Source organism: Balaenoptera acutorostrata, chromosome 9 (genome assembly GCF_949987535.1).
Source record: "Balaenoptera acutorostrata chromosome 9, mBalAcu1.1, whole genome shotgun sequence".
Taxonomy (NCBI): domain Eukaryota; kingdom Metazoa; phylum Chordata; class Mammalia; order Artiodactyla; family Balaenopteridae; genus Balaenoptera; species Balaenoptera acutorostrata.
The window spans coordinates 39832474-39855857 of record NC_080072.1 but is presented as its reverse complement, the minus strand read 5'-3'; the positions used below and the strand labels follow the sequence as shown (position 1 = coordinate 39855857).

At 56.9% G+C, this 23384-nt stretch overlaps 1 protein-coding gene across 1 annotated transcript in view; it reads left to right on the top strand.

The window, feature by feature from the left end:
- Window positions 1–1115: 1115 nt before the first annotated feature.
- KCNC1 (potassium voltage-gated channel subfamily C member 1) overlaps window positions 1116–23384 on the top strand; it is a 45507-nt gene continuing 23238 nt past the window's right edge. Inside the window, exon 1 of the mRNA XM_007174854.2 lies at window positions 1116–2337. Within this exon, the coding sequence (XP_007174916.1) occupies window positions 1768–2337 (570 nt within the window). The 5' untranslated portion in view covers window positions 1116–1767. The remainder of the gene's footprint in view (window positions 2338–23384) is intronic.

The window sequence follows — 23384 nt, the reverse complement described above, 5'->3', positions numbered from 1 at the left end:
GGGGTCCAAGATTATTGGGGTTTTATTAGAGGGCTTAGAGGACAACACAACCTAGTACAGGTGTGTGCTGTGTATAGGGGAGCGCGGGGTGTGTTATTTTGGAATCTATGCAAGAGGGTACCTATGGAAGCGTCATGGGGGCTCCAGGTTCCCTGCAAGGGTCGGTATTGAACAGCTGCTTGGAGCGGTCAATACTGGTCCGGGTCGAGGTTTCTCTGATAGCGATCAGGGGTGTCTTGTTTCACTAGGGAATCAGACAGTCCCTAGTTTGGAAAGACAAGGGCGGGTACCGACGCCCTTCTCACCTCAGTCTGACCCTGGGGCGCGGGTTGAGACGTCTCCGGGAGCCCCCGCCCACTGAGTGGCGCTCCCCGGGGGCGGAGCGTCGGCGGGTCCCCCGGAGCCGCAGGATCGGTGCCGGGCTGGCGCCCCCAGCGCCGGGGTTGAGGGAGGCCGGGCTCCGCGCGGGGGCTGGGAGGGGGGCGCGGAATCAGGGCTTTTTAGGACCCAGCGCGGCGCCTCCCTCCGGGGGCGAGTGCGGCTGCGCGCGCCGTGTGCCAGTGTCCGGAGAGCGGCGGGCTGGACGCGGACCGCGCGAGCGAGCAAGCGAGCCAGCTAGCCGAGCAGCAGCCCCGGCAGCAGCGGCGTCGCGGCGGCGGCGGCGGCGGCGGCGGCCGCTCCGCGCCTCGCCTCCCCGGCCTCACCAGCCTTGCCTCGCCGCGCCCGGACCCGCCACCCCCGCCTCCCCGGTCCGACCGCCGCGGACCCCTCGCCTCGGCCGGCACAGCCAACAGCCTGCCCCAAGCAGGGCGCAGAGGCACCGGAGTCAGTGCCCGCCGGCCCCGCAGACGGAGCCCAGCCCGGAGAACCCTTTCCCGGCCCCGCGGAGCTCCGCAACAGTCCCGGAGCTGTCCCTTCAGCACCGCCGCCGGAGCCGAGTCGGAGCGCAGCCCAGCGGAGAGCCCCAGGTCCAGCCGGAGCGCACCGAGCGCAGCGCTCCGCAGCAGCAGCACGGAGCAGCAACCCTGGTGCCCCTGCCCAGGGGGCCCGCCATCTCCTCCGAGAGGCGGGGAGAAGGAGCGAGGAGGGCGGGCGGGCGCGCCCGCCGCCGGGGGGGAGCAGGCAGCCAGGCAAGGAGAGGGAGGGGGCCGGAGTCCGCCCTGCGCAGCCGGGCCACGCAGGGAGGAAGGCAGCGGGCATCCATCTCCCCCGCGCCGAGAGCGCGCTGCGGCGACCACCTCACAGCAGAGCGCGAATTTCCAGACTCCCTCTCCTCCCCTCCCCTGCCCCTTCCAGGGGCTGGTCTTTGACCGGCCCTGGAGGCAGCTGACCTTCCCCCCAAAAGCTTTGTGTCGATTTCTCCATTTTCCCGCTGAGATGGGGACGGGAGCCCGGCCCCCCCACCCTCTTTTCCCTCCTCCTGGGCCTCGCCGCTGAGCGCCGCCGCCCCCTTCCTCCCTTCCTCCTCCCTCTCTCCCTCCCTTCTTTCCTCCTCTGCCTCCTCCGCAGCCGGACCAGCTCCCTCCCACATCTGGCGCCTAGAGACCCTGGGGATCCCGCGCACACGCCCTTGGACCAGCACCCGACAGAAAGCGCCCTGAGGGGCTTGAGTCGCTCTGGGGGTAGCCAGAGCCGCGGTCCTCTGTCTCCCCGACGGCTGGGGGGAGGGGGGAGGAGGTCGCGCGCCCCCCTCCCCGGCGCCAACTCCCCCTGGCGGCCGCTCCCATGGGTGTCGCTGGGCCGCGCCATGCCTAAGGAGGCGCCGCGATGGGCCAAGGGGACGAAAGCGAGCGCATCGTGATCAACGTGGGCGGCACGCGCCACCAGACGTACCGCTCGACGCTGCGCACGCTGCCCGGCACGCGGCTCGCCTGGCTGGCAGAGCCCGACGCCCACAGCCACTTCGACTATGACCCGCGCGCCGACGAGTTCTTTTTCGACCGCCACCCGGGCGTCTTCGCGCACATCCTGAACTACTACCGCACGGGCAAACTGCACTGCCCGGCCGACGTGTGTGGGCCACTCTACGAGGAGGAGCTGGCCTTCTGGGGCATCGACGAGACCGACGTGGAGCCCTGCTGCTGGATGACGTACCGCCAGCACCGCGACGCCGAGGAGGCGCTGGACAGCTTCGGCGGCGCGCCCCTGGACAACAGCGCCGACGACGCGGACGCCGACGGCCCCGGCGACTCAGGCGACGGCGAGGACGAGTTGGAGATGACCAAGCGCCTGGCACTCAGCGACTCCCCGGACGGCCGGCCCGGCGGCTTCTGGCGCCGCTGGCAGCCGCGCATCTGGGCGCTCTTCGAGGACCCCTACTCATCCCGCTATGCGCGGGTAAGTGACAACTTACCCATCTGAAGAGCGGGGCGGGGAAGTCAGGGTCCTCTGCCTCGCGAGGGCAGGGGTGGATTCGAAAACTGGTGCCTAGGGAGTCAGAACTGAAAGGGGGGTGTTTGTGCGCGTGTGTAAGCGACAGAGTGACTCTCCTGAAGGGTGACTAGCTTTGTACATATGTAAAGTCTGTGCCTGTATTCCAGATTTAATGTGTATGGGTGAGTATGAATGGGTGTGTTTGTGTGTATGAGTAGATTGTGTGTGTATATTTATGTAAGTGTGGTGGTGTATATTTGGGTGGGTAAGGTATGTAGTGGGAATGAGTGAGCATGTGTGTATGTTTGAGTGTGCAGGAGTGCCTGTGTGTGCATATTTGCGTCTCTGCAGGTGTACAGGGTGAAAGTGTGAACTGTCCTTTAGATTTTGGTGTGGGGAGGGAAGCTGAAGCCCTTCCTCTCTCCCAGGTAAGGGCCACCTGGAACCAGCCAGGGCCCACAGAAGAGGGCTTGAGAACTGGTCTGCTGCCTGAGAGAGACCACCCCTCCCCAGGGAGCAGCTTCAGGCCATGGGGAGATGGTCAAGGGGGAACCTTTATGGCTAATTAATTGGTAGATAGTTGGGGAGGGGGATGTGATCCCTCTGAAACCTGCTCCTGGGAACAGAGCCTGCCCTTCTGCCTTGTCAAAAGGAGAGGGTGCTTGAGAGGGCCACTGGGCTTCTGCCTATGCTTCCTCTCGGACCTGTCGGGGCAGAGAAGGGATCTACGGGGGAATCTGCGAGGACAAGGTTTGTGAGAGGTGGGTGTGTCTTCATCAGCCACTCCCCTTTAGTGACAGCAGCTTGTTGCCAGGGAGAAATGGCACCCTGCTGTCAACCTTGGCCCCTCAGATGGCCTCTCTGACCACTTTCCTCAACTATAAAATGGGAGAGGGGGTCTGGTAAATTCTAAGGGTCCTTGCTGCTTTAACTGAGCCCCTAAGGGAGACACCAGTAGCAGCCACCTACCCTGGAAGACACGTCTTGCTTTTGCTGGGCTCTGTTCTCAGAGGCCTGAACCAAGCCTGTGGCATGAGGGGAGGGGTCAGAGTTGGGAATTTAAAGCAGAGCCTCTCCCCCATGTGTGAGCTACCCACTAACCCCCTACCAGTCCAAACACTGCCTCTGCTGCCCCGCTCTCCTTTACTGCTCCACATCCCTTGCCTCCTGCCCTCTGGAGCCCAGGGATGGAGGTTCGGGCAGGGGAGGGGGCAGGAGTGTCTGCCCAGCTGACTCCAGTGGAGAAAGGGGACTGGAGGGTGGGCACTGAAGTGTCCATGGCAGAGAAAGGCTGTGTGTAGGCACGGGCCTGGTGGGTGTGTTACTGAGATAAAACACTCAATGTTTTAGCATCTGAGGGAGGGGGCAGCAGGTCTTATATATTAAATCTTAGCTCAGATGTGTGTGTGTGTGTGTGTGTTTGGGGGGGCACAGTAATAGGAGGAGAGTTAAACCCCCTGTTTTGAGGACCCTGCCCAAGGTCACCCGGGGAGTTAGAGGCCAAGCAGGATTGGAACCCAAATCTCCTGGGACCCCATCCTCCACCGAGCTGGCCCCCAGCTCCCTGCCATCTCCAGAGTGGACTGAGACGCTCGGAGGTCTCCCCTCCCCTCCCCTCTCCTGACAGAGGCCACCAGAGCCAGGGGATTATGTAACTGGAGGCTATGGCTGAGCTGTGGGGAGGGGCAGGAGGAAGGGGACTGGGAGGTTGAACTGGCACATGTGGGGCGGGGGGCACACGGGGCAGAGGCCTGGGTTAGAGCAGCTGCCCATTCAGCCTGCATTTGGCCTCGGACAGCATCTCACCACAACTACCACCCCTTTGGCCCCAGAAGCAGAGTAGGCCCGACTTCCATAGGGTCCTCTCAGCTTTCGGGCTCCCAAGCAAGAGGCTGGGTCCCCCCACCCCTCTCCTTGGGCTCAGCTTTAGGGCTCTGGCCTGTGCCCCTGAGCTTCAGGATAGGCAGGGGTCACGTGGGGCACGTTCCAGCCCTCTGCCCTGTCCATCTCCTCCCACTGGCCGTTCCTCTGCCTTGGGGTGGCCGTCACCTCATGCAGATAAATGGGTTGGATAAATGGGGTCTTGTTGGTGTACAAAACCTTACAGAAAAGTCCTGGCTGTCTCCAGTGTCCACTGAAGAGCAGATTCTGAGGGAGAAGCTGGGCAGTAGGTGGGGGGGGGGGTGGAGGTGGGTTAGAAGGTATGGTCCCACAGCCTATCTGTGCCACCTTCCTTCCCCCGTAGGCACACAGGGTTGTTCTAGCTCCCTTGGGTGACAGATGAGGACACTGGGGTCTGCCCAAGGGCACGCAGGAACTGAGGGCAGAGCCTGGATTAGAACCCAGGCTTCCCGCTGCACGCCTGGCTGGCCTAGCTGCATTGCGCTGCCTCTCTGCAGCGCATCTGCGCAGAGCCCAGCCAGCCGCCCGCCCACCCTGCCCCCTCCATCTCTGCTCCGCCACTGCTGTCACCTTTGTTTACCCCTCCCCACGCAGGCCCCAAGCCGCCTCAGATTTGTGGGTGGGGATTTAAATGTTTATTCTGGATTCGAGACCAGAATCCTGTGTGTGACACTGTAGATGTGCATGAAAGAAAAGCTGTATGTGTGAGAATCTGTGTAAGAGAGATTCTGTGTGGGTGTGAGAGGTTCTTCATGCATGTGAGAAAGACCATATGAGTGAGACTCTGGGAGTGTGTGTGTGTGTGTGTGTGTGTGTGTTGAGACTATGTGAGAGAGATTCTGTGAGTCTCTGTATCAGAGAAATTCTGTGTGAATGTGAGAGAGACAGATTCTGTGTGTTTTGAGGGATGGACTTCGTGTGTGAGAATGAGACTGCGTGGGAGAGAGTGCGTATATGAGAGAGAGACTGTATGTGTAAGAGAGATGCTGTGTGTGTGTTTGTGTGAGAGGGAGAGAGGGAGATTCTTGGGGTGTGTAAGAGACTTGAGGTGAGTGTATTTCTGTGTGTGGCAGGCATGACACTGTGAGGCCTTGCATGTGAGGCTGTGTGCACGAGCCCATCTGTGTGTGAGGCTGTGTGGGGTGAGGGCCCGATGTGTGACAGAGACCGTGTGTAGTGAAGGGTGTGTGAGACGGAGGCTGTGTGTGAGAACCTGGTGTCAGTGTGGCTGTGTGTGCTCGTATGTGAGACAGGCCCTGCATCGCCTGGGTGTGTGTGCCTTGAGGAAGATGAAACTCCAGACCAGCCTCCTACCTGCTGCCTCCATCTCCTGGGACTCCTGAGCTGCCTTAGTGAGCGGTTTTGCCCCCCATTCCCCATCCTCAGTGGGAATACTGCTCTAGCTCAGGCCAGTTGTTGGTGCACAGGCCAGGCAATGAGGCCACCCCTCTGCAGGCTTTAGCGGTGGCCCTGGGAGATTGGGGCTACTTGGCTGGGGTGGAAGGTCCCATCTGAGCTCTTCGGGAGTGACGGTACTAGCTGGAGCAGCGGGTTCCCTGGCTCCTCTCTCCTAGGATTTCCTGGGCACCCAGCCCAAGGGGGTAAGGGGGGAGGAGGGGAGCCAGGACAGGATAGCCCAGCTTGTCTTCTGGGGTGAGGGGTGTTGTCCCAGACACAGAAGCAAAGGATGTTGATGACACTTTGCAGTAAGGGCTGAAGGGGCTTTCTGGGACTACGAGAGTAAGAACTACCCCAGAGGAGGCAACACTGGGACAAGCTTTGAGGGGCAAGTAGGAATTAGCCAGGCGATGGCAGGGGACAGCAGTGCTAGCATGCAAAGCTGTGGAGGTATGGGAGCAGGCAGGGCTGTGCTGGGGCAGCCCTGGCTTGAAACCTGCCCTCCTATCTTCCCCGGGGACCAGCACAGGTCTGAGGCTCTTGGCTTTTATCTATGATTTTCATGTTGTCATCAGGAACATTGTTGTGTCAGGTCACACATCACCAATGGCAGTCCCTGCTCTGCAGACCAGAGAGTATCTTGTGTGTGTGTGTGTGTGTGTGTGTGTGTGTTGATATCTGTCCCCCAAAGTCCCTTGACTTTATAATGACAAAGAAGAGCCAATGGCCTCACACTTGGGAAGCCCCACCTCCATCTACTTCATTGCTCAGCTCTCCTCTGATGCCAGGTCTCTGTCTCTCTGCCTTGTCCTCACCTTTCTGGGACCTGATGTAGTCCTCTTCCTCCTCAAATCCCTGGGAAGGAATCTCACCTGGAAGCTGGGATGCAGAGCCCAGCCAGAGACTTCTGGTCCTCCCTTGGGTCCCAGCTGACACTGGGCTCTTGGCTTGGCTTGGCGTACAGAGGGAATGGGGACGGAGATGCTATCAGGGACTTCCCAAGCATCTTGTCCCCCACCTCAGAGCCCACTCCCCCAGGTCAGGGCCCCACTTTGAGTCATGGTAACATGTGAAGGAGACCCATGAGCAGTGGAGAAGGGCTGGGTGTGTTCCCCTCCTGCCACCCCAAGTGCTCCCCACCACAGTGTGTCCCCCATTCAGTGTTTTTCTCCTTCCCACGATGCTTTTACAGGTGTCCTCGTGTCTTTGAATGGTACTCCAGCCCCCCACCAGCTCCCCTCCCAGTAATGAAAATCACAAACCAAGTTGTCTTCTAGTCAGAATCTTTCAGCCTCTTCGCCTCTAAAATGGGCATAATGATAGAACCTGTTCCAGAGGGTTGATGGAAAGAGTAACTGAGTTATCTGCATCTTGGTGGAGAGCCCCAAGCCACAGGGCCTGGCATGCAGTAAGTGTTCAATAAATGTTGGCTGCTGTTATTACTCCTATTGGTTGGATTATCCTTTTACTTCATGACTCTCTCTAGACTCCATCCTTTGCCCTCTGTCTCCATGTCCACTATCCTGGTTCCAGCCACCACTGTGTCCCTCAGGCCCACCTCTCCTGCAGCTTCCTGACTGCTATCCCGCCTCCAGCCCCTGGCCCTTCCATTTCTTCCTCCACTTGGCAACCACAGAGGCCTCTTCAACTCACAGATCTGTCAGCTCACCTCCATGCCTGCTTAAAACCCTTTGGTGCTTCCCCGGCCCATAATGTGGCCCTTAGGCCCTGCCTGCCTCTCTAGGCTCCTCTGGCCTGGCTCTGTCCATCACTCACTGAGCTCCAGTCATCCTGGCCTCATTTCAGTTTCTTGCACACGCAACGTCTCCCAGCCTCGGGGCCTTTGCATATGCTGTGCCCTCTGGAGCACTCTTTCCTCCTGGTTTGCCCCTCTTTATCCTTGACACCCCGCCTCAAACATCAATTCCCTGGCAATGCCTTCCTGGACCCCACAGGCTGGGTCCAGAACCAGAGTCCTTCCCTTCAGAGAAGCGATCTAGTTTGTAATAAAATGTTCATTAGCAGCCTTGCTTGATTCCAGTTTGTCTCCCACTCTAGAGTCTAAGCTTCTTACATACTCAGTATAATAGGAGGTATTATCATGACACATGAGGAAGTTGAGGCCCATCGACCTCAACTGGATGAGGAGTGCTTTATCCAAGGTCACATGTGAACACGTTACTTGGGGGGCTGGTTCAGAAACCCATGTCTCTACCTCCTGGCTCCGTGGCTGGGAACCCCACCCACCTTATGACACCTCAGGGAGTGTCTGGAGTCTGGCACTCTGGGGGCAGGAGTCTGTGCTCCCTAACTCTGGGCGTTCTGGCATCTGCCAGAGCTTTGGAGGAGATTGGCTTGAGCCTCCCAGAGAGGGAGGCGTGTTTCCTCAGAGGTGGGGGAGGGTGGCTGGTGGGGGCTTGTTCCAGGGCCCGCTGCCTGGACCAGGGATCTCGGGGCCTCCCAAGACAGCTGAATATAGTTATACAGCTATTCTGAGCAGTCTCATGACCAGTGTATTTGCTCTGGACCAAAAGGTCAAGCCGCCGTCTCCCATCAGCCCCCGGGCCAGCCTGGCCACACCCCTGGCCTGAGTGTCCCATCCCTGGGTGCAGGCTCCAGGGAAAGGGGGGCCTGAGAGGCTCCAGGGACAGTTAGATGCCTGGTCCTAGTTCAGGGGAACCACTCGTGTGGGAGGGACCACCTTTCACATGCACGCGACTGTTGGGTACTCCCAGGCCACCTCTAGCCACTGCCCTCATCTGGTGGAGGAGGAACAGGCTCAGAGCAGGGAAGACACTTAAGACCACACAGCCCATCAGCGAGGCTCAAACTCACACCCCAAGCCTCTTGGCCCAGGGCCTGGCCGTTTGCATTTCTTCTGGCTCTCAGTTTTAAAAGAATATCAAATCCTACCTGGGCACACCGTTCTCCTTACTTAGCCTCTGATTTCCTCCCTTGAGCGAGGGAGAATGTGCAGTTACCTGCCCTCCCTCCTCCCTTCCCCACTCCCCTCCCAGGGCCCAGTACAGCTGGTCAAGACCTCCCTCAGCCAGTCAACCCAGACTTGGTCCAAATCCTGTTATCATCCCCCAAGCAGGATTTTCCAGAAGCCCCTCCCTTTCTTGAGTCACAATACTAATGGCCGCTGTTTACTAAAGCACTTACTATGTGTCAGACAGCCTTAAGGGTTTGATGTACATGTTCTCATTTAATTCTCATACAAACTCCCATGGAACTGTATCACTATTATCACACCAATGCCACAGATGAGGCTGCTGAGACACAGAGAGGTTAAGTAACGTTTCCAAGGTCGCTTAGCTCACGAGTGGTGGAGCGGCATTCAGCTGTGGGTCTGCCTGACCCCGGAGCTCTGTCCATAACCACTAGTCAGTACTGCCTCCTGTCACTGTTCCAGGGATGCTGGGGTCTGTGGCTTCCTGTGGCTCAGACTCGGGTTTCCTTCTGGGTCCCGTCCTCCCTCACCAAACACTCTTCCCCAAAAACCTGTCTGGGAATTCTGCTCAGCGAGTTCTGGCCCCTGAACCATGGCAGGTGAGGGTCCAGCCTGGTGGGGTAAGAGGGTGCTCTGCTAGCCCCCAAGAAGAGGGTTTTCAGAAGGGGCCTCTACTGCCCCCACCCGCCGTGCAGGCCTCGGGGCTCCATATGGCCTGCAGGCAAGCAGCAGGGGGCTTGGGAGGATCAGGAGTGAACATGCACGAGGTGCCGCGCGCGGTGAGCATGCTGGCTCCTCCTCAGCTCGGCGTTCCAGGCCTCCTGCTCTGGAAGCTGGCCGTGCGCCCCGCTGCGCCCTTCTGCCAGGCTCCCCCCTGGCCTCCTCATCTTCAGCCCTCATTCCGACCTCTAGGTTTTTGCTCATCCATTCCCTCTCTCAGTGTCCTTCCTAGTTTTTGCTGAACATGAAAACCCATCTCCCGAGGCCTCTAATGCTTAGCCTGTCTGCTCCTGCCCTCACTGACCTCCTTTGGGAGTGAGGGGTCTGGGTTGCACAGGAAGTCCCCAGGCTTGCATGATTCCAGCTGGAGGTCAGTGGGTCAGCTCTGGGGGCCTGTGGCTGGGGACAGGCAGGCCCTCAGGCTTAGCACCCACCCAGGGACATGGAGAGATGAGGCCACAGGCAAGACCCCAGTTGTAGGTATCAGGCAACTACACCAGAGCAAGATCTGCACCCAGGCCATTAAGCCAACCAGGCTTCTGTAGGCAAGTTCCATCGCCCCTTCAGCCTGCAGTTTCTCACCCTGTGAAAGACAGAGGACCTTCTAAATGACCACCAAGTCCCTTCTCCAGTCTGACACTCCGGGAGTTTAAGAATTCCAGGCTTCAGCTTCCCGGAGGCGCTGTGGGAGCCAGGTTAGTCCTTCCCTATTTCTCCTTCCACATCCTCAGCCCAGCTCCTCTCCAGGGCACATGCGAGCTCTCCCGGTACCAAGCGGGGAGGAGCCCAGGGCTGGGGGTCTCAGAAGCTTCCTCCTACATTCGTTCAGGCTCCCTCAGCCTGCTCTCATTCCTTCATCTAAGGCATAGTAATCCCGTCCTGCCAGGGGTCGCCGCGGACGCGGGGCCCCTGTGAGCCATCGGCCATGTAAACTCATCCAGCCCTCTCGTGCCACAGCCCTGGGGGTACCACCTCTTTACAGTGTGCTTGCTCAGGCCCAGGGGGTGGCATCTGCCGCCCTCTTCTCCAGGCCCTTCTCTTGGCTGGCTGCCCTCCAGGAGCTGCAGAAAGGTGCACTCAGAGACGAGAGGCTATGCCAGGCGGTAGGGGGTAGAGCAGAGTGTGGGGTCTAAGTCCACTGGTGTAGGGGCGCTGCAGAGAGGGGGGCAGTGAGCTTCTGCTGTGCTGGATGGGCCGGGGCTGGGGTAGGGTTGTTTGTAATAGTTGCTATGGGGGCTGCAGGGGTGTTTGCTGGAGGAGTCCCACCCATGGGTGACTCTCAGTTTACCTGGGATGCTTCAAAAGGTCAGGCTCCTGGGCTCTGTCCCTGGAGAATTCGACTCGTAGATCTGGGAGGAGGTGGTCAGGATGCTTACTCCACTCCCCGGAGAAGCTGATACTCAGGGAGGACTTGCCGTGGGGTCTGGGACGTGGGGGCTCGTGCTACTCAGTGTGGTCCTCTGACCAACAGCATCCGCATCACCTGGGCACTTGTTAGAAATGAAGAGTTTCAGGCCCCAGCCCCGCCCCCCCCCCAGATCTACTGATTCAGAATCTGCATTTTAACAAGATCCCCAGATGAATCATACGCACATCAGATTCTGAGAAGTGCTGAGGCAGGAAACAGTTCCCAGTGGAGGGGAAGTATCAGGACACAGAGAGGCCTGGATGGGCGCATGCGGGTTGACAGAGCTTCACGGGTGATTCTGATCTTTCCTCGCGCCCAAGACATTGACATCAGGGTGATGTGCCTGGGGGGTGAGGCCCCAGCTCAGTAAATGACAGCCGCACCCACCTGGGTGGTCAGACCAAAAACCTCGACACCATCCTTGATTCCGCTCTTTTTCTCGCGCATCAGCAAATCCTGTAGTCTCTGTGTTGAAAGCCTAGCCAGAACCCGGTCTCATCACATCACCTCCACTGCTACCTTCCTGGCTGAAGCCACCATCTTCTCTCCCCTGGATTACTGTGAACTGTCCCCCCTGCTTCTGCCCTTGCCCACGCCTTCTGCACAGGGTAGCCAGGGCCCTCCTGGTAAAACACTCGTCAGATCTGGCCACTGCTGTGCTCTGCTCGTTCTGGCTTCTGGTCTCACTGGGGGAGAAGCCCCGGTCCCTACGAGGGTTATAAGGCTCCACACGAGCTGCCCGCACCCCACCTCCCCCTCTGCTCTCCTGCCGCTCTCCTACTCAGCTCGTTCTGGCCTCCTTGGTTTTCCGCCAGCACAGTGCTTGTGCTTCTGCCTCAGGACCTGTCCTCTTGCCCTGCTTTCCACCTGGAGCCTTTCCCCTCACTATTTACTCCCTTGCCTCCTTCAGGCCTGGACTCAGATGTCATCCTCTCAGATTGCACCCTTGCATTCCCTTCCCCCATTTTGTGCTTTCCCGTTTTCTCCTTGGCATTTAACACCATCGAACTATATTCTACTCATTTACCTTGTTTATTGTCTATTTCCCTCACTAGAATATAAGCTCCAAGAGGGCAGGGATTTTTGTCTCTTTTACCTATTGTTCTGTGCTTGGCACCTAGAACAGGGCCTGGCACATAGTGGATGCTAAATACGTAATCATTGAGAGAAGGGATAAGGATGCCAGAGTTCAAGACCTAGGTCAGACATTGGCATGATGCCTTTGAGCCTATTACTGGCTGATCCTACCCTTCTTCGCCTCACCTGGGAACACAATTCCTCCATCCCCCCAAGCCTGGAGCAGTGATGGAGAGGCAGAGGCTGAGGCAGTGATAGGAGAGCTGGAGTGCTCTAATCAGGACGAGGGTGGCAAACCGCAGTCAGGGCAGTGTCCCAATTGCCGCTGTCACCACCCAGGGCCAGACAAGGCTCTTCACATCCTGGCCCTTCCATCTCTCCAAACTCCTGCTTCACTCTGCATCGGCCCAACCACTACCCACAGCCAGAGCTCAGAGGCTGAGAAACTATTTTCGAAAACCAGGACGCACAGCTCTTAGGATGGTGATGTTGCAGGGACACCGAGTTCCCAGGTCCACTTGGTCCAGCCTAATGCCCACATCTGACTTCCCTTGGTACTCTGTTTCTCCTGAAGGCCAGCCAAGTTCATTTCCTTCCTCTCCCTCTCCCTCCCCAACTCCTTCTCCGTCCACCTCCTTCCCTCCCCTTTCCCCTCTCATTATCCTCTTTCCTCTGTCAGCTGTGTTTGTGGGAAGTTCTAGTCATTAGTTAGTGGTTTTCAATACAGACTCTTCCCCTCGAAGGCCTAGGATGCGTTTTGTCCCAAATCCCCCTGCTTAAAGCCTCAGTCATGTGCTCAGTAGAAAGTGCCTGAGCTTCAGGGCTGGTCCCCACTTCCTGGCTACATGGTGTTGGCAACATGCCCTGGAGCCCCATTATCTCCTAAGAGTATGGTCTCTTGAGCCAGGAGGCCTGCATTCGAATCCCGGCCCCACTTCCACTTCCCAGCTGTGTGACCTTGGACAAGTTCCCTAACCTGTCTGTGCCTCAAGAGAGGGCTATTAATAGCACCTGACTCATAGGGAAGTTGGGAGGATTGAATGTGTTAAGCACTTAGCCCAGAACCTGAAACATAATAAGTGCTTAATTATCGTGGTTTCCATTATTGTCTTTTTAACAGCGCTTGGCTCTAGAAGATCCAAACCCTCACCTGTTCACCACCTGCTTCCTTTTTTCAGCAACTGACTCTCCCTTCAAATACCTCTTTAGGAATCACCTCACCTACTTGGCCCCGGGGGCCACTTCTTCCAGAATCTGTCTCCCAGGGACCAGATTTCAGTGGTCATCCTGGAAGGCAGGCCTGGATTCTCTCTTGGTCCTGCCATGAGCCTGCTGTGTGTCATGGGCGGGCCATAGCCCTCTTCAGAGGGCTCAGTCACCCCATCTGTTGTCTTGGGCCACTCGTCCCTGCTCTGCCTCCCTCCCCAGGTGTCGGGGGGAATGAGAGAGATGGATGATGGAACTTCCGCCTGCGGGGGGAGGGGAAGGGAGGGCCATTGACATCAGGCTCTGATCGGGAGCCAAGCCCGGGGACCTGAGATGCTGACAAGTGTGCCAGTGTGGTGGGGCTGGTGGGCAAGAGCCATGCATCACAGCTCGGGGCGTTGAAATGTCTCCTCTTTATAGGGGATGCTCAGGCACAGGGAGCAGTGGTAGCGGGGGCCAGGCAGACCCCAGGAGCCTGGGGGCTAAGGCCTGGGGCTCCTGTTGGTGCCACTGGACAGTACCCGTTCTGAGGCTGGGCTGCCCCGCCAGGCCAACGCCAGGCTGGGTGGGGATAAGCTAATATTAGCTGGGGCAGCCCCACACAGCTGAGCTCAGGGGGCCTCAGGAGCCAGCCTCACTGGGCCCAGGCTCTGATGCTGCTTCAGACTGGGCCACAGCAGCCAGAGGAAGCTCACTCAAGCCTGTGCAGGGCCTCGGATGCCCCTTCCACCCTGCCTCAACCCAGACCCTTCCCCTGCCAGCCTGGCAACCCTATTCCTGCTCTACTTTGGCTCCTGCCTGTGAGCCTCTGGCCCACTGCCTATGATGCGCCCGCCCACCGCTTCCTTCCTTCCGCATCCACAGTGCAGGAAGGGACTGCTCTCCCTATACCCTACTGTACACACAAAGACAGTCTGTGTAGTTCCCCTGTCAGGGGCTGCTGTTAGCGCTCATTCATTCATTCCACAAATATTTATTGAGCACCTACTTACTAGGTTGCTGGCACTGCTCTAGAAGCTGGGAGTAGAGCAAAGAATGAAACAGTCAAAAATCCCTGCCCTCAAGAAACTTACATTCTCAAGCAGGGAGAATAAAAAGAAACAAACGGATACATGGACTATATCGTGTGTCTGATGGTGAGGAGCGCCTCGGAGATATAAAATGGAGGGAAGACACAGGAAGTGCTGGAGGTGGCAACTTAACTCATGTGGCAGGGAAGGCCTCCCTGAGCAGGTGACATTTCAGCAAAGACTTGCAGGCGGAGAGGGAGGGAGACATGTGACATCTGGAGAACAGAGCAAACGGGACTGCAAAAGTCCTGAGCAGGCGCGTGCCTGGGCCCCTGACAGTGGGTACCGCCTGTGTGTGCCCGCCCAGCGCTCAGCCGCGCCCACGCCTGCGCTGCCGTCCCCTCCCCTCTCGTGGCCACAGGGGCTGCACGGTCTGGACCTCCAGGGAGCCGGGCCTCAGGGAAGGGCTCCTGCCTCACCACGATCCAGGGCCTCCGTCCTCCTCTGCCCAAAGGCCAGCTGTGCCCAGCGGGAGACGCTGGGGCCACACAGGGCTGCCACCTGGCTGGGGTGATCTGCTCTCTGCGGGGCTGTGGCTGGAGGGAGACCGGCGAGGGAGCCAGCGGTGAGGGGCCCTTCCAGGCAGAGGTCCTGTCGGCAGTTTCCGGTGGCAGAGCCCTCGCTCCGGGTGCGCCGAGAGACGTGGTTAGTGTGGTGGTGACGGGCCAGACTGGAGCCAGACTGCGGGGCTCTGACTGCCAGGGTCCAAACCTGGCTCTGCCGGCCGTGAGCCCTGTGACCTCGTGGGCCTCGGCCACCTCGGCTGTAAAGGGTGCTCTGCAGACGCTGGCCTCACCCGCCCGGGGGCTTCTGAGAACAGGGACCTGACGTCTCCGGAGAGGGTTGCCGTAACGGTGGGTGGAGGCTTCAGTGGTCCCCCGGGGCCCTGCTCTGCCCATGCAGGTGGTAGAGCGGGAAAGTGGGACTCCCTTGGGCCTTGTCACCAGGGCAGGACTGAACGTATGTCAGACCAAGCCTCCCGCCAGGGCCACCATCTTAGCACTTAATGTTTTATGCTCAACCTCAGGGGCTCTCTGAGCAGCTGAGAGGAACACAGTCACCCGCTGGGTCACCTGGAGGCAGCCTGCGCCCTGGGCCGAGGGCGGGGCTCTTGGAAGCGCATGTGGCTGTCATCTGCTAAGGACCAGCCGCGGGGCAGTGTGTTTCTCCTCGTGTTGCCATGGACGCTCCTAACTTGGCCCCTGACCAGCCCACACCCCTGGAGCATGGCCCTTGTCCTTCTGGGCCTTAGTCCCCTCATCTACAATGCGTACATAAGGGCATCACCTGCTTCTCAGGGATGCTGGGAGAATCCACTCAGACCAGAGGCAGGAGGGTAGTTTGTGAGAGAGAAAATACGGTTCAGAACAAGGCTGTATGTGGGAGGAGACCAGACCCCAAGGGCAGGGGGAGCGTGAGGAGGGGACAGGGCAGAGGCGAGAGCACAGGCCTGGGCCCTGGACAGGCCAGGGTTTTGGTGTCCCCTGCCTCAGGGTGGGCTCGGGCAGGTGGCATCTGGCTGAGCCATTTCCTCCTGTGAAATGGGGACGAGTCCCAGAGGGGCAGAGCCCCCAGCACAGAGCCTAGCACATGGGAGGCACTTACCAGGGGTTGGAGCTGGCTGCCTGGGGCACGTTGAACCTGTTCCTGGGTTCAGATTCCCCAGGGGACCTGGTATAAGGAGGCCCTGGCTGAGCCACAGAGACAGGGAGGCAGGCCGTGGAAGCCTCGTCTGGTAGCCCCATAACCTCGGGGGCACGAGCCGCTGTCACCAATGATATATTTAGTGGCACAAAGGTCAGAAATGCCAGGTGCTGGCTTCCCTTCTAGGCGGCAGGAATCGTGTCTCCCGAGGCCTGGGGGTCACCAAGAAGATATTTTTTCCCTGACTGGCAGTCTGGGGAGCTGAGTAAACGCCTCGGAGTAAGAAATCACTGTGGTTTGTACTGACTTGATGAGTCTTTCCGCGTTCATGGCTCTTCGCAGACCCTGTTGTGCTAGCCTAGGAGATCCCATCCATCCTGTCTTTCCAGACTGCCCACCCTTGGCCTCCAGGCACGCCAACCATTCCCCCAGGATGCCCTAGTTCCCCTGCCTCTTGCCTTGGCTTATTCTGTTCGCTCCACCAAGAATGCCCTTTCTTCCACCTCTGCATAGCTAAGATGGATCCATCCTTCAAGGCCAGCTTGGAAAAGGCTTCCTGTCTGGAGCCTTTCCTGATTCCCCTCCTGAACAGCCTGCTCTCTCAGAGAACTTTTCCTGCCCTTGACCCAGCTACCCTATTGGGGTGACATGTCTCCACAACTCAGCTGCAGCTTCTTAGAGGACAAGGACCACCTTAAGAAATGATAGTGCCTGTTACATAATATGGAATCAATAAATCTTTGCTAAAACAATGTACCTCACAACAGCCCTGTGAGGTAGAAGGATTAGATATTATCCCTATTTTATTGAGGAAGGGAAACATGGCCAGGTCTTCTTGGGGAAATTAAGAAGGTAAACTAGAGCCGTGCTCGTGTTCCTTCCTGTGCTATTATGTTTAGGTTCCATGGTCAAGAATGAGGTAGTTGGATGGACAGATGGGTGACGGACAAGTGGATGAAAGAATGGATAAAAAGATGGGTGTGTGGATGGATACGGATGAATGGATGGGAGGAAGGATGTATGGAGGGATACCCAGCTGCGTGGGTAGCTTGGCAGACGGGTGAACAAATGGATGGATGTGAGGGTAGATGGATAAACTTCTAGCCTCTTGGCTTCAAGGCAGGAGAGGAAGTCCTACCTCTCACTAACTGAAAACATCCTAGAGGACGGGGTTTGGAAGCTGAGGACTTCAGGGTGGAGCCACCCAGCCCATGTGTGGGTTTGCTGGATGTGAGGATGGCTTGTGGAGTGAGGGAGCTGCGAGCTGGGGGCAGGGACTGACCTGAGGGCCTGGCTCAATCTCAGAGGTGAGAGGCTCTGATGGAGCAGACCCAGGACAGGCTGGAAAGAAGTTACAGGCAGAGCCATGTGACAGGAAGGACCTCAGGGCCCAGAGTTTTCCAGACTCCCTGCGGCCACTGGAGGGCAGGCAGTGAGTGGGGGATTGGCCTCTGAACCCCAGGCCGCACTGAGCATAGCTGTGATTTCAGTCTGTTCTGGGGTGGGGAGGCCACTGTTCCTCTTCAGGCCCCCAGCTTTGGCGAGCAAGCCCCCCGATGGCTCTGGCAGGATGTGCTCAGCCCCTCGGCTGAGGAGGGGCCCCTCCTGAGGCCCTGGATGGCCCTTGCTCAGGTATACTGAGGTCCACGATCACCCAACTGCTTTTTTGCATCAATTCCCAAACTCTAGACGTGAGCGCCAAGACTTTCGTTCTAATTGCCTAGCAAGGGCCAGTCAAGGGCCCACAGACATGGGGGGCCAAGAGTTGAGCTTGGCAGGGCCTAGTGGCTTAGATGCAGCTAGCTGGGAGCAGACTCTTACAGCCGGAGCTAAGGCTCTCCCTTTGCACAAGGCACAGTGCTGAGCGCTCCAGGCCCCCTCCCCAAGCCCCGCTCTAGTGTTCCCCAGCACCGGGCTGCACCCCACCCCCACCCCCATGCATGCATACGCGCGCGCGCGCGCGCACACACACACACACACACACACAGGCCCCCGGCGATCTCCCTGGGAAACCAGGTCCTGATGAGAGTGCCTGGTGCGCTGCTAACTGCTCATTACAGTCACAGCTGCAGCTAAGTATAGCTCCAGTACACACAAGACCAAGACAACAATGGAGGGAGAGTCTATCCATAAAACAGCTCCGCATGCAAACACACAAACATCTGCACACGCATGCTCCCCACACTTATGCACGCTGATGGCCTCGGACTCTCATGAACCCAAAATTGCACCAACACAAAGTTTCATTCATTCTCTCAGGCATTCATTCAATCAGTGTTTGTTGAGGGGCCAGGAGAGTGGTTAAGAGCGTGTGTTCTGGAGTCACACAAAGCTGGGTTTCGATTTCTAACTTCATCACCTCCCAGGTGTGTGAGCATGGGCAACTTCCTGAACCTCTGCGAGCCACAGTTTCCTTCTTTGTGGCATTTGGATGGTAACCGCAGTAAGGACCCCAGAGGTGGTGCAGGAGTCAATGAGACGGGGTGTGTGAGAGTGCTTAGGATGAGTCCAGTTCAGGATGTAGCACACAGTAGGTGTCTTTACCCTCACTATTGAAGTCCTACTATGTGCCTAGCTCTGTGCTGGGAGCTTTATTTAAAGCTGTGATTTCCAGAGGTGGCTGTGAAAAGTGGAGCCTGGTGTATAATAGGCACGCAGTGAATGTTTGATGATTGAATGCATGAACGAATGAGTGAAAGCTGCGTCCAAGGCTGGCCGGATGGCGTTGGAGCTTCCTTCCCCCAGGAGGAATACACCCTCACTGGTCTCTCATCCAGGCTATGTCTCTGGTAGGATCGAGATGTTCTTGAGGGTAACACAGGGACCCTAGAAGAGGAGCTGGAGGGTGTCTGAGCACCTCTCGCTTTGCACATGGGGAAATGGCAGCACAGTGGGAGCAGGCAGCAGGCATCATCCAGGCCAAACATTCGGCAGTCAGTGGCCAGGGCCCAGAGCTGCCACCCTGAGCCAGCCTAGCACAGCGGCCCAGCACAGTGAATGGTACCTGGTCCAGCCACAGCCCCTGAGTCCCTGAGCCTGCTCAGGCCACAGGCCCCGTCCTGGCTTGGGCAGACACGGGAGTCACGCAGCCCCAGTCAGAACCCTGGCTGGGCTGTCGGGCAGGCTGGGGCCTCTGGGCTGGCACTAGACAGGGCTCCGTCCGCCCGCCGGAGAAGGGGCTGGAATTCCATCCAGCCTGGGGTAGGAAACAGGCTTCAGGACTTGAAGGCACTGTCACTGTTCCCTGCCTTTGAATAGGCCAGCAGCTAAACTGCCTGGGCCCTCTCCTCCCATCGCACCGCCTCAAAAAGAAAGTGACATTTCCTGGTGCTTTTTTAAGCCCGGGCTGGCTGGGCCAGGCCCGGGAGTGGGGTGGGGAGGGGGCGGGCAGCGCTGGGAGTCACACAGCCCGAGTCTCTCCTCACCCTGAGTGATCGCAAGGCGCTGGGAATAGACGTGGCCTCATCTCCTCGCCATGTGCCCCAGATTCCAGATTCTGCACTCCAGGGCCCGCGTGCGGGTTTTGAATTCCACATTCCCACGCCAGTTCTGTCCCCTAGGCAGGACTCGGGCTGTTGAATTCCACAACGAGAGCCTTCAGCTGGCAGCCTGCTGGGAGGGGAGGCTATGTCTGGCCCTCTCTGAAAAGGAACTTTGTGCCCTTGTGCCCACTCTCCTCATCCACGTTCGCGGCCGGTGGGGATGCAGGTCTTTGTGCCCATTGACAAGAGGTGAACGTGATTGTGCCTGCTGCCTGTGTAGACATGAGTCTGCTGTCAATGGGTGTACCCACTGCCAGTGTAGACCTGGATCTGCGCTCAGTCAGTGCCCATTGCCAGTGTAACACACCACCTCTGTGAGGAAGGAGCCGATGAGAACACAGCTGAATGATTAGCGACTGCATCTGTGGCCAGGTTAGTCATAGATGCATGGATAGAGATTATCCTTTTCCCAGTGTGGCCACAGATCTTCTGTAAGTGTGGCTAGTGCTGGTGTAAACACAGATCTGAAATCAACGATTGTGCACGTCGCAGGGTAGAGGCAGATGTGCTATCAGTGAGTCAGTGCTTGTGTGCACTGCCCGTGCAGGCGAGGGAAAGTGGGCATCAGAGGAGGGGTCGCTTCCTAAGGAGGCTGCGGGAGTAAACTTTGTGGTACGCATTGTGTAGGTGGATGGGTTGAGACAAGTAGACACACAGGATGGGCAGCTGTGCTCTTGCTTAGCTGTGCTCCTGGTTCCGGGGGAAGGGGCCCCTCTTCCCCTTCTAGTGGGTGGGGGGTATGGCTGAGCTAGATGGCGGGGCTGGTCCTGGTCCTCAGATCCAGCCACCTCATGGACCTTACATGCTAAGGGCGGAGAGAGACAAACAACAGAGATGAAAATAAGCAAGTTGGATGGTGTGACATGGCAGCGCCATACAACTGGATACTTAGAATGGGTGAATGTTACCGTATATATTGTATACAAAAGGTATATGTATATTGTATATAAGTTATACCTCAGTAGACAAACAACAGAGACGAAAATAAGCAAATTGGATAGTGTGACATGGCAGCGTCGTACAACTGGATACTTAGAATGGGTGAATGTTACTGTATGTATTGTATACAAAAGGTATATGTATATTGTATATAAGTTATACCTCAGTAAAGCTGGGGAAAAGTTAGTGTTTGAAGATGGTATGTGCCTAATGGGGCAAAGCAGAGGAAGGAAAATCCAATTAGTGAGGGGCGCTGGCAGAGATTTTAGAATGGTCAGAGTGGGCCTCATGAGACGGCGAGGGAATGAGCCATGAGGATGCGGGGAAGGGGGCTCTGGGCAGAGGGGACAGGTGGTGTGAGGGCCCTAAGGCGGGCGTGTGTCTGGCGTGTTTAAGGATCATGTTTGAGGAGGCGGTGTGGCTGGAACATGCGAAGGGGGGCAGTGATAGGAGTGGAGCTCAGAGGGGAATGGAGGACCTGATCACGTGGGGACCGGCAGGGCGTTGCGAGGACCTTGGCTTTTCCTACGAGAGAAATGGGGACCCAGTGCAGGGTTTTGAGGAGAGAAATGGCACGATCAGATTTACATTTTGAAAGGATCACCTGGCTGCTATGTTGAAAACAGTCCTAGAGCACCGGGAATATTGGAAGCCGAGAGACCAGTTAAGATGCTCTTGGTGTAATCTAGGGGGAGTTGATGATGCCTGGGACGGGGTGGTAAGAGTGGTGCTGGGAAGTGGTCAGATTCCGGATTTATTTCAATCTGAGCCAAGAGGGTTTCCTTATAATTAACTGTGAGGTGTGACAGAAAGAGCAGTGTCAAGGATGACTCCAGAGTTTTTGGCAAGAATGTCCTGGGAGGATAGGGTTGCTATCTCATGTGATGGAGAAAGCTGCCAGGGGTGGAGGTGGTACAGGCGCTCAGTTGACGTGCTGAGTTGGAGAGGCGGCTAGTAGACCTCCACCACAGAGACGCAAGGGAGCTGGATGCTGAAGTCCTGAGTTCAGGAGAAGTGCTGGGCTGCAGATAAATATTTGGGAGTGTGTAGTCAATGGTGTTTGAATAGGCGATGGTATTTAAGCCCTCAAACTGGGTAAATCGATAAGGGAATGAGTATAGATGGAGAAGAGGCCCAAGGACTGCACTCTGGGGCACCCCAAGAGTTAGAGGCTGGGGACAAGATGGCGCAGGACATCAAGAAGGAACAGCCAGTCAGGTGGGAGGAAAATCAAGAGACTGCAGGGCCCTAGAAAGTGTAACAAAAAGGAGGGAGTGATCAGCTGTCTCAGATGCTGCTGATGGTCAAGGAACGTGAGGACCGGGAATTTTTCCCATTCTTTCTGCCTAGAATGCTCTTCCTTGCACCCTGCATTTCCCTAGTGATTTTTACCCATCTTTCCAACCTCCGTACACTTGTCACTTCCTTGTGGGAGCCACTCCAACCCCAAGACTTATTAAAGGACCATAGAATGCCGTGTGCATTCCCCTCAAAGCCCTCGTCCCCTCATACAGGTACGTATTTGCTTGTCTGGTTATCTGATAAATGTCAGTCTCCCCTGCTAGGAGCTGTGGCTGTTTTTGCTCATTCTGTACCCAGTGCCCAGCACAGGCCTGGGATAAGGCATAAATCTTTGTTGGAGGGAGCACAGGTGGGCAGTTAGCTGTGGTCCCACCTGGGTTGTGTCCACTGCCCTCCCTGATCTCTTCCTCTTGGGGTCATCTTTTTATTCCTCTCCCCCCAACACACACACACACACACACACACACACATATATATATATATACACACACACACATGCACACCCTATGGGGAGTCAGGACCCTTGACTCGATGCTAAAACATAAGTGGGCACTGGGGGTAAATTTCCCAGTGGATTCCTAGTGGACACTTCATGGAGCTTGGAGCCTCAGTTTTCTCATCTGCCAAATGGGGGCAATCAAGGCTGTCTGGCTGATGGCCCAGCTGGTGTGTGTGTGTGTGTGTGTGTGTGTGTGTGTGTGTGTGTGTGTGTGTGTGTGTGTGTATGGATATGAAAGAGATTTATAAGTGGAAGCCCTGGAGTGTGCTGGTGTTAGAATCAGAGAGACCTGGTTTCAAATTCTGCTTATCACTTCCGAACTGTGTGGGGTTTGGTTTTTTTTTGCACACGTCTTAACCACTCTGAACCTCAGTTTTCTCATCTGCAAAGTGGAGTTAATGACACTTCCCTTGGGGAGGTTTTTAAAGATAAATGAGATCATGTTTGCAACAGTCGTCATGATTACTTTATAGCAGAGGTCAGCGAGGCTCAACAGAGACAAATATTCCCGCTACTGAGGTGGTTGTGAGCATTGAAAAGGGCAAAGTGTGCCATCCATGTGGCCACGCACAGTGCGTGCTTAACAAAACCAGGCTCTGAAGCAGCCGGGGGAGCTGGCCCAAGAAAAGGAGTGTGGACAGAAGCTGGCGGAAGCCTGGTGCACAGGAGGGATGGCTCAGGGTGGGTCCTGAGGCCCATCTGCAGGTGTGGGCAGGGCCGTCAGAGGGAGAAAGGGGAGCAGGTGTGTCCTGGTGACCCCAGAGGTCAGAACTGGGATCACTGGGAGAAAGAGGCAGGGAGGTTGACTTAAACATGAAAGAAATGCATGTCTGGAGTGCTGTCCAAAGACAGAATGTGGCCTCGGGAGCTCCCCATTGCTGGCGGTCACCAGCAGAGATGTCTGCTCAGGGTTACTCCAGAGGGGATTATTGAACTGCCCCTGTAGGGAGTGCCTTCCTGCTCACTTCCTCATCTGGGAGTCTCAGTCGCGTATTTCTTATTCCAATCTGTGGCACAAAGATGTTTGAGGCCCATGAGATGCACATACAACAGAATCCTTAGAAATAAAGAAGAAAATAAAAGAAAAAATAAGACTCGTATAATGAAGAGAAGAAATAGTGATACCCCAAACCCAGGTAAAAGATTGGTCTGGAACTGAGCATCACATTTAACTGAGCTCCCTAGCAGTCAGAGCAAAAGAGGAAATATGAAGGGTTCCATAAGTCATCGTTTACTAATAGAAAAGTAGACAAGCACGTCAGGAAACAGTTGACACAGTTCGAAGTCCTAGACTAGAAGAGGAATTTCCTGTATGGAATACTGGTATTTCTCCAAGTTTCAGATGCTAACA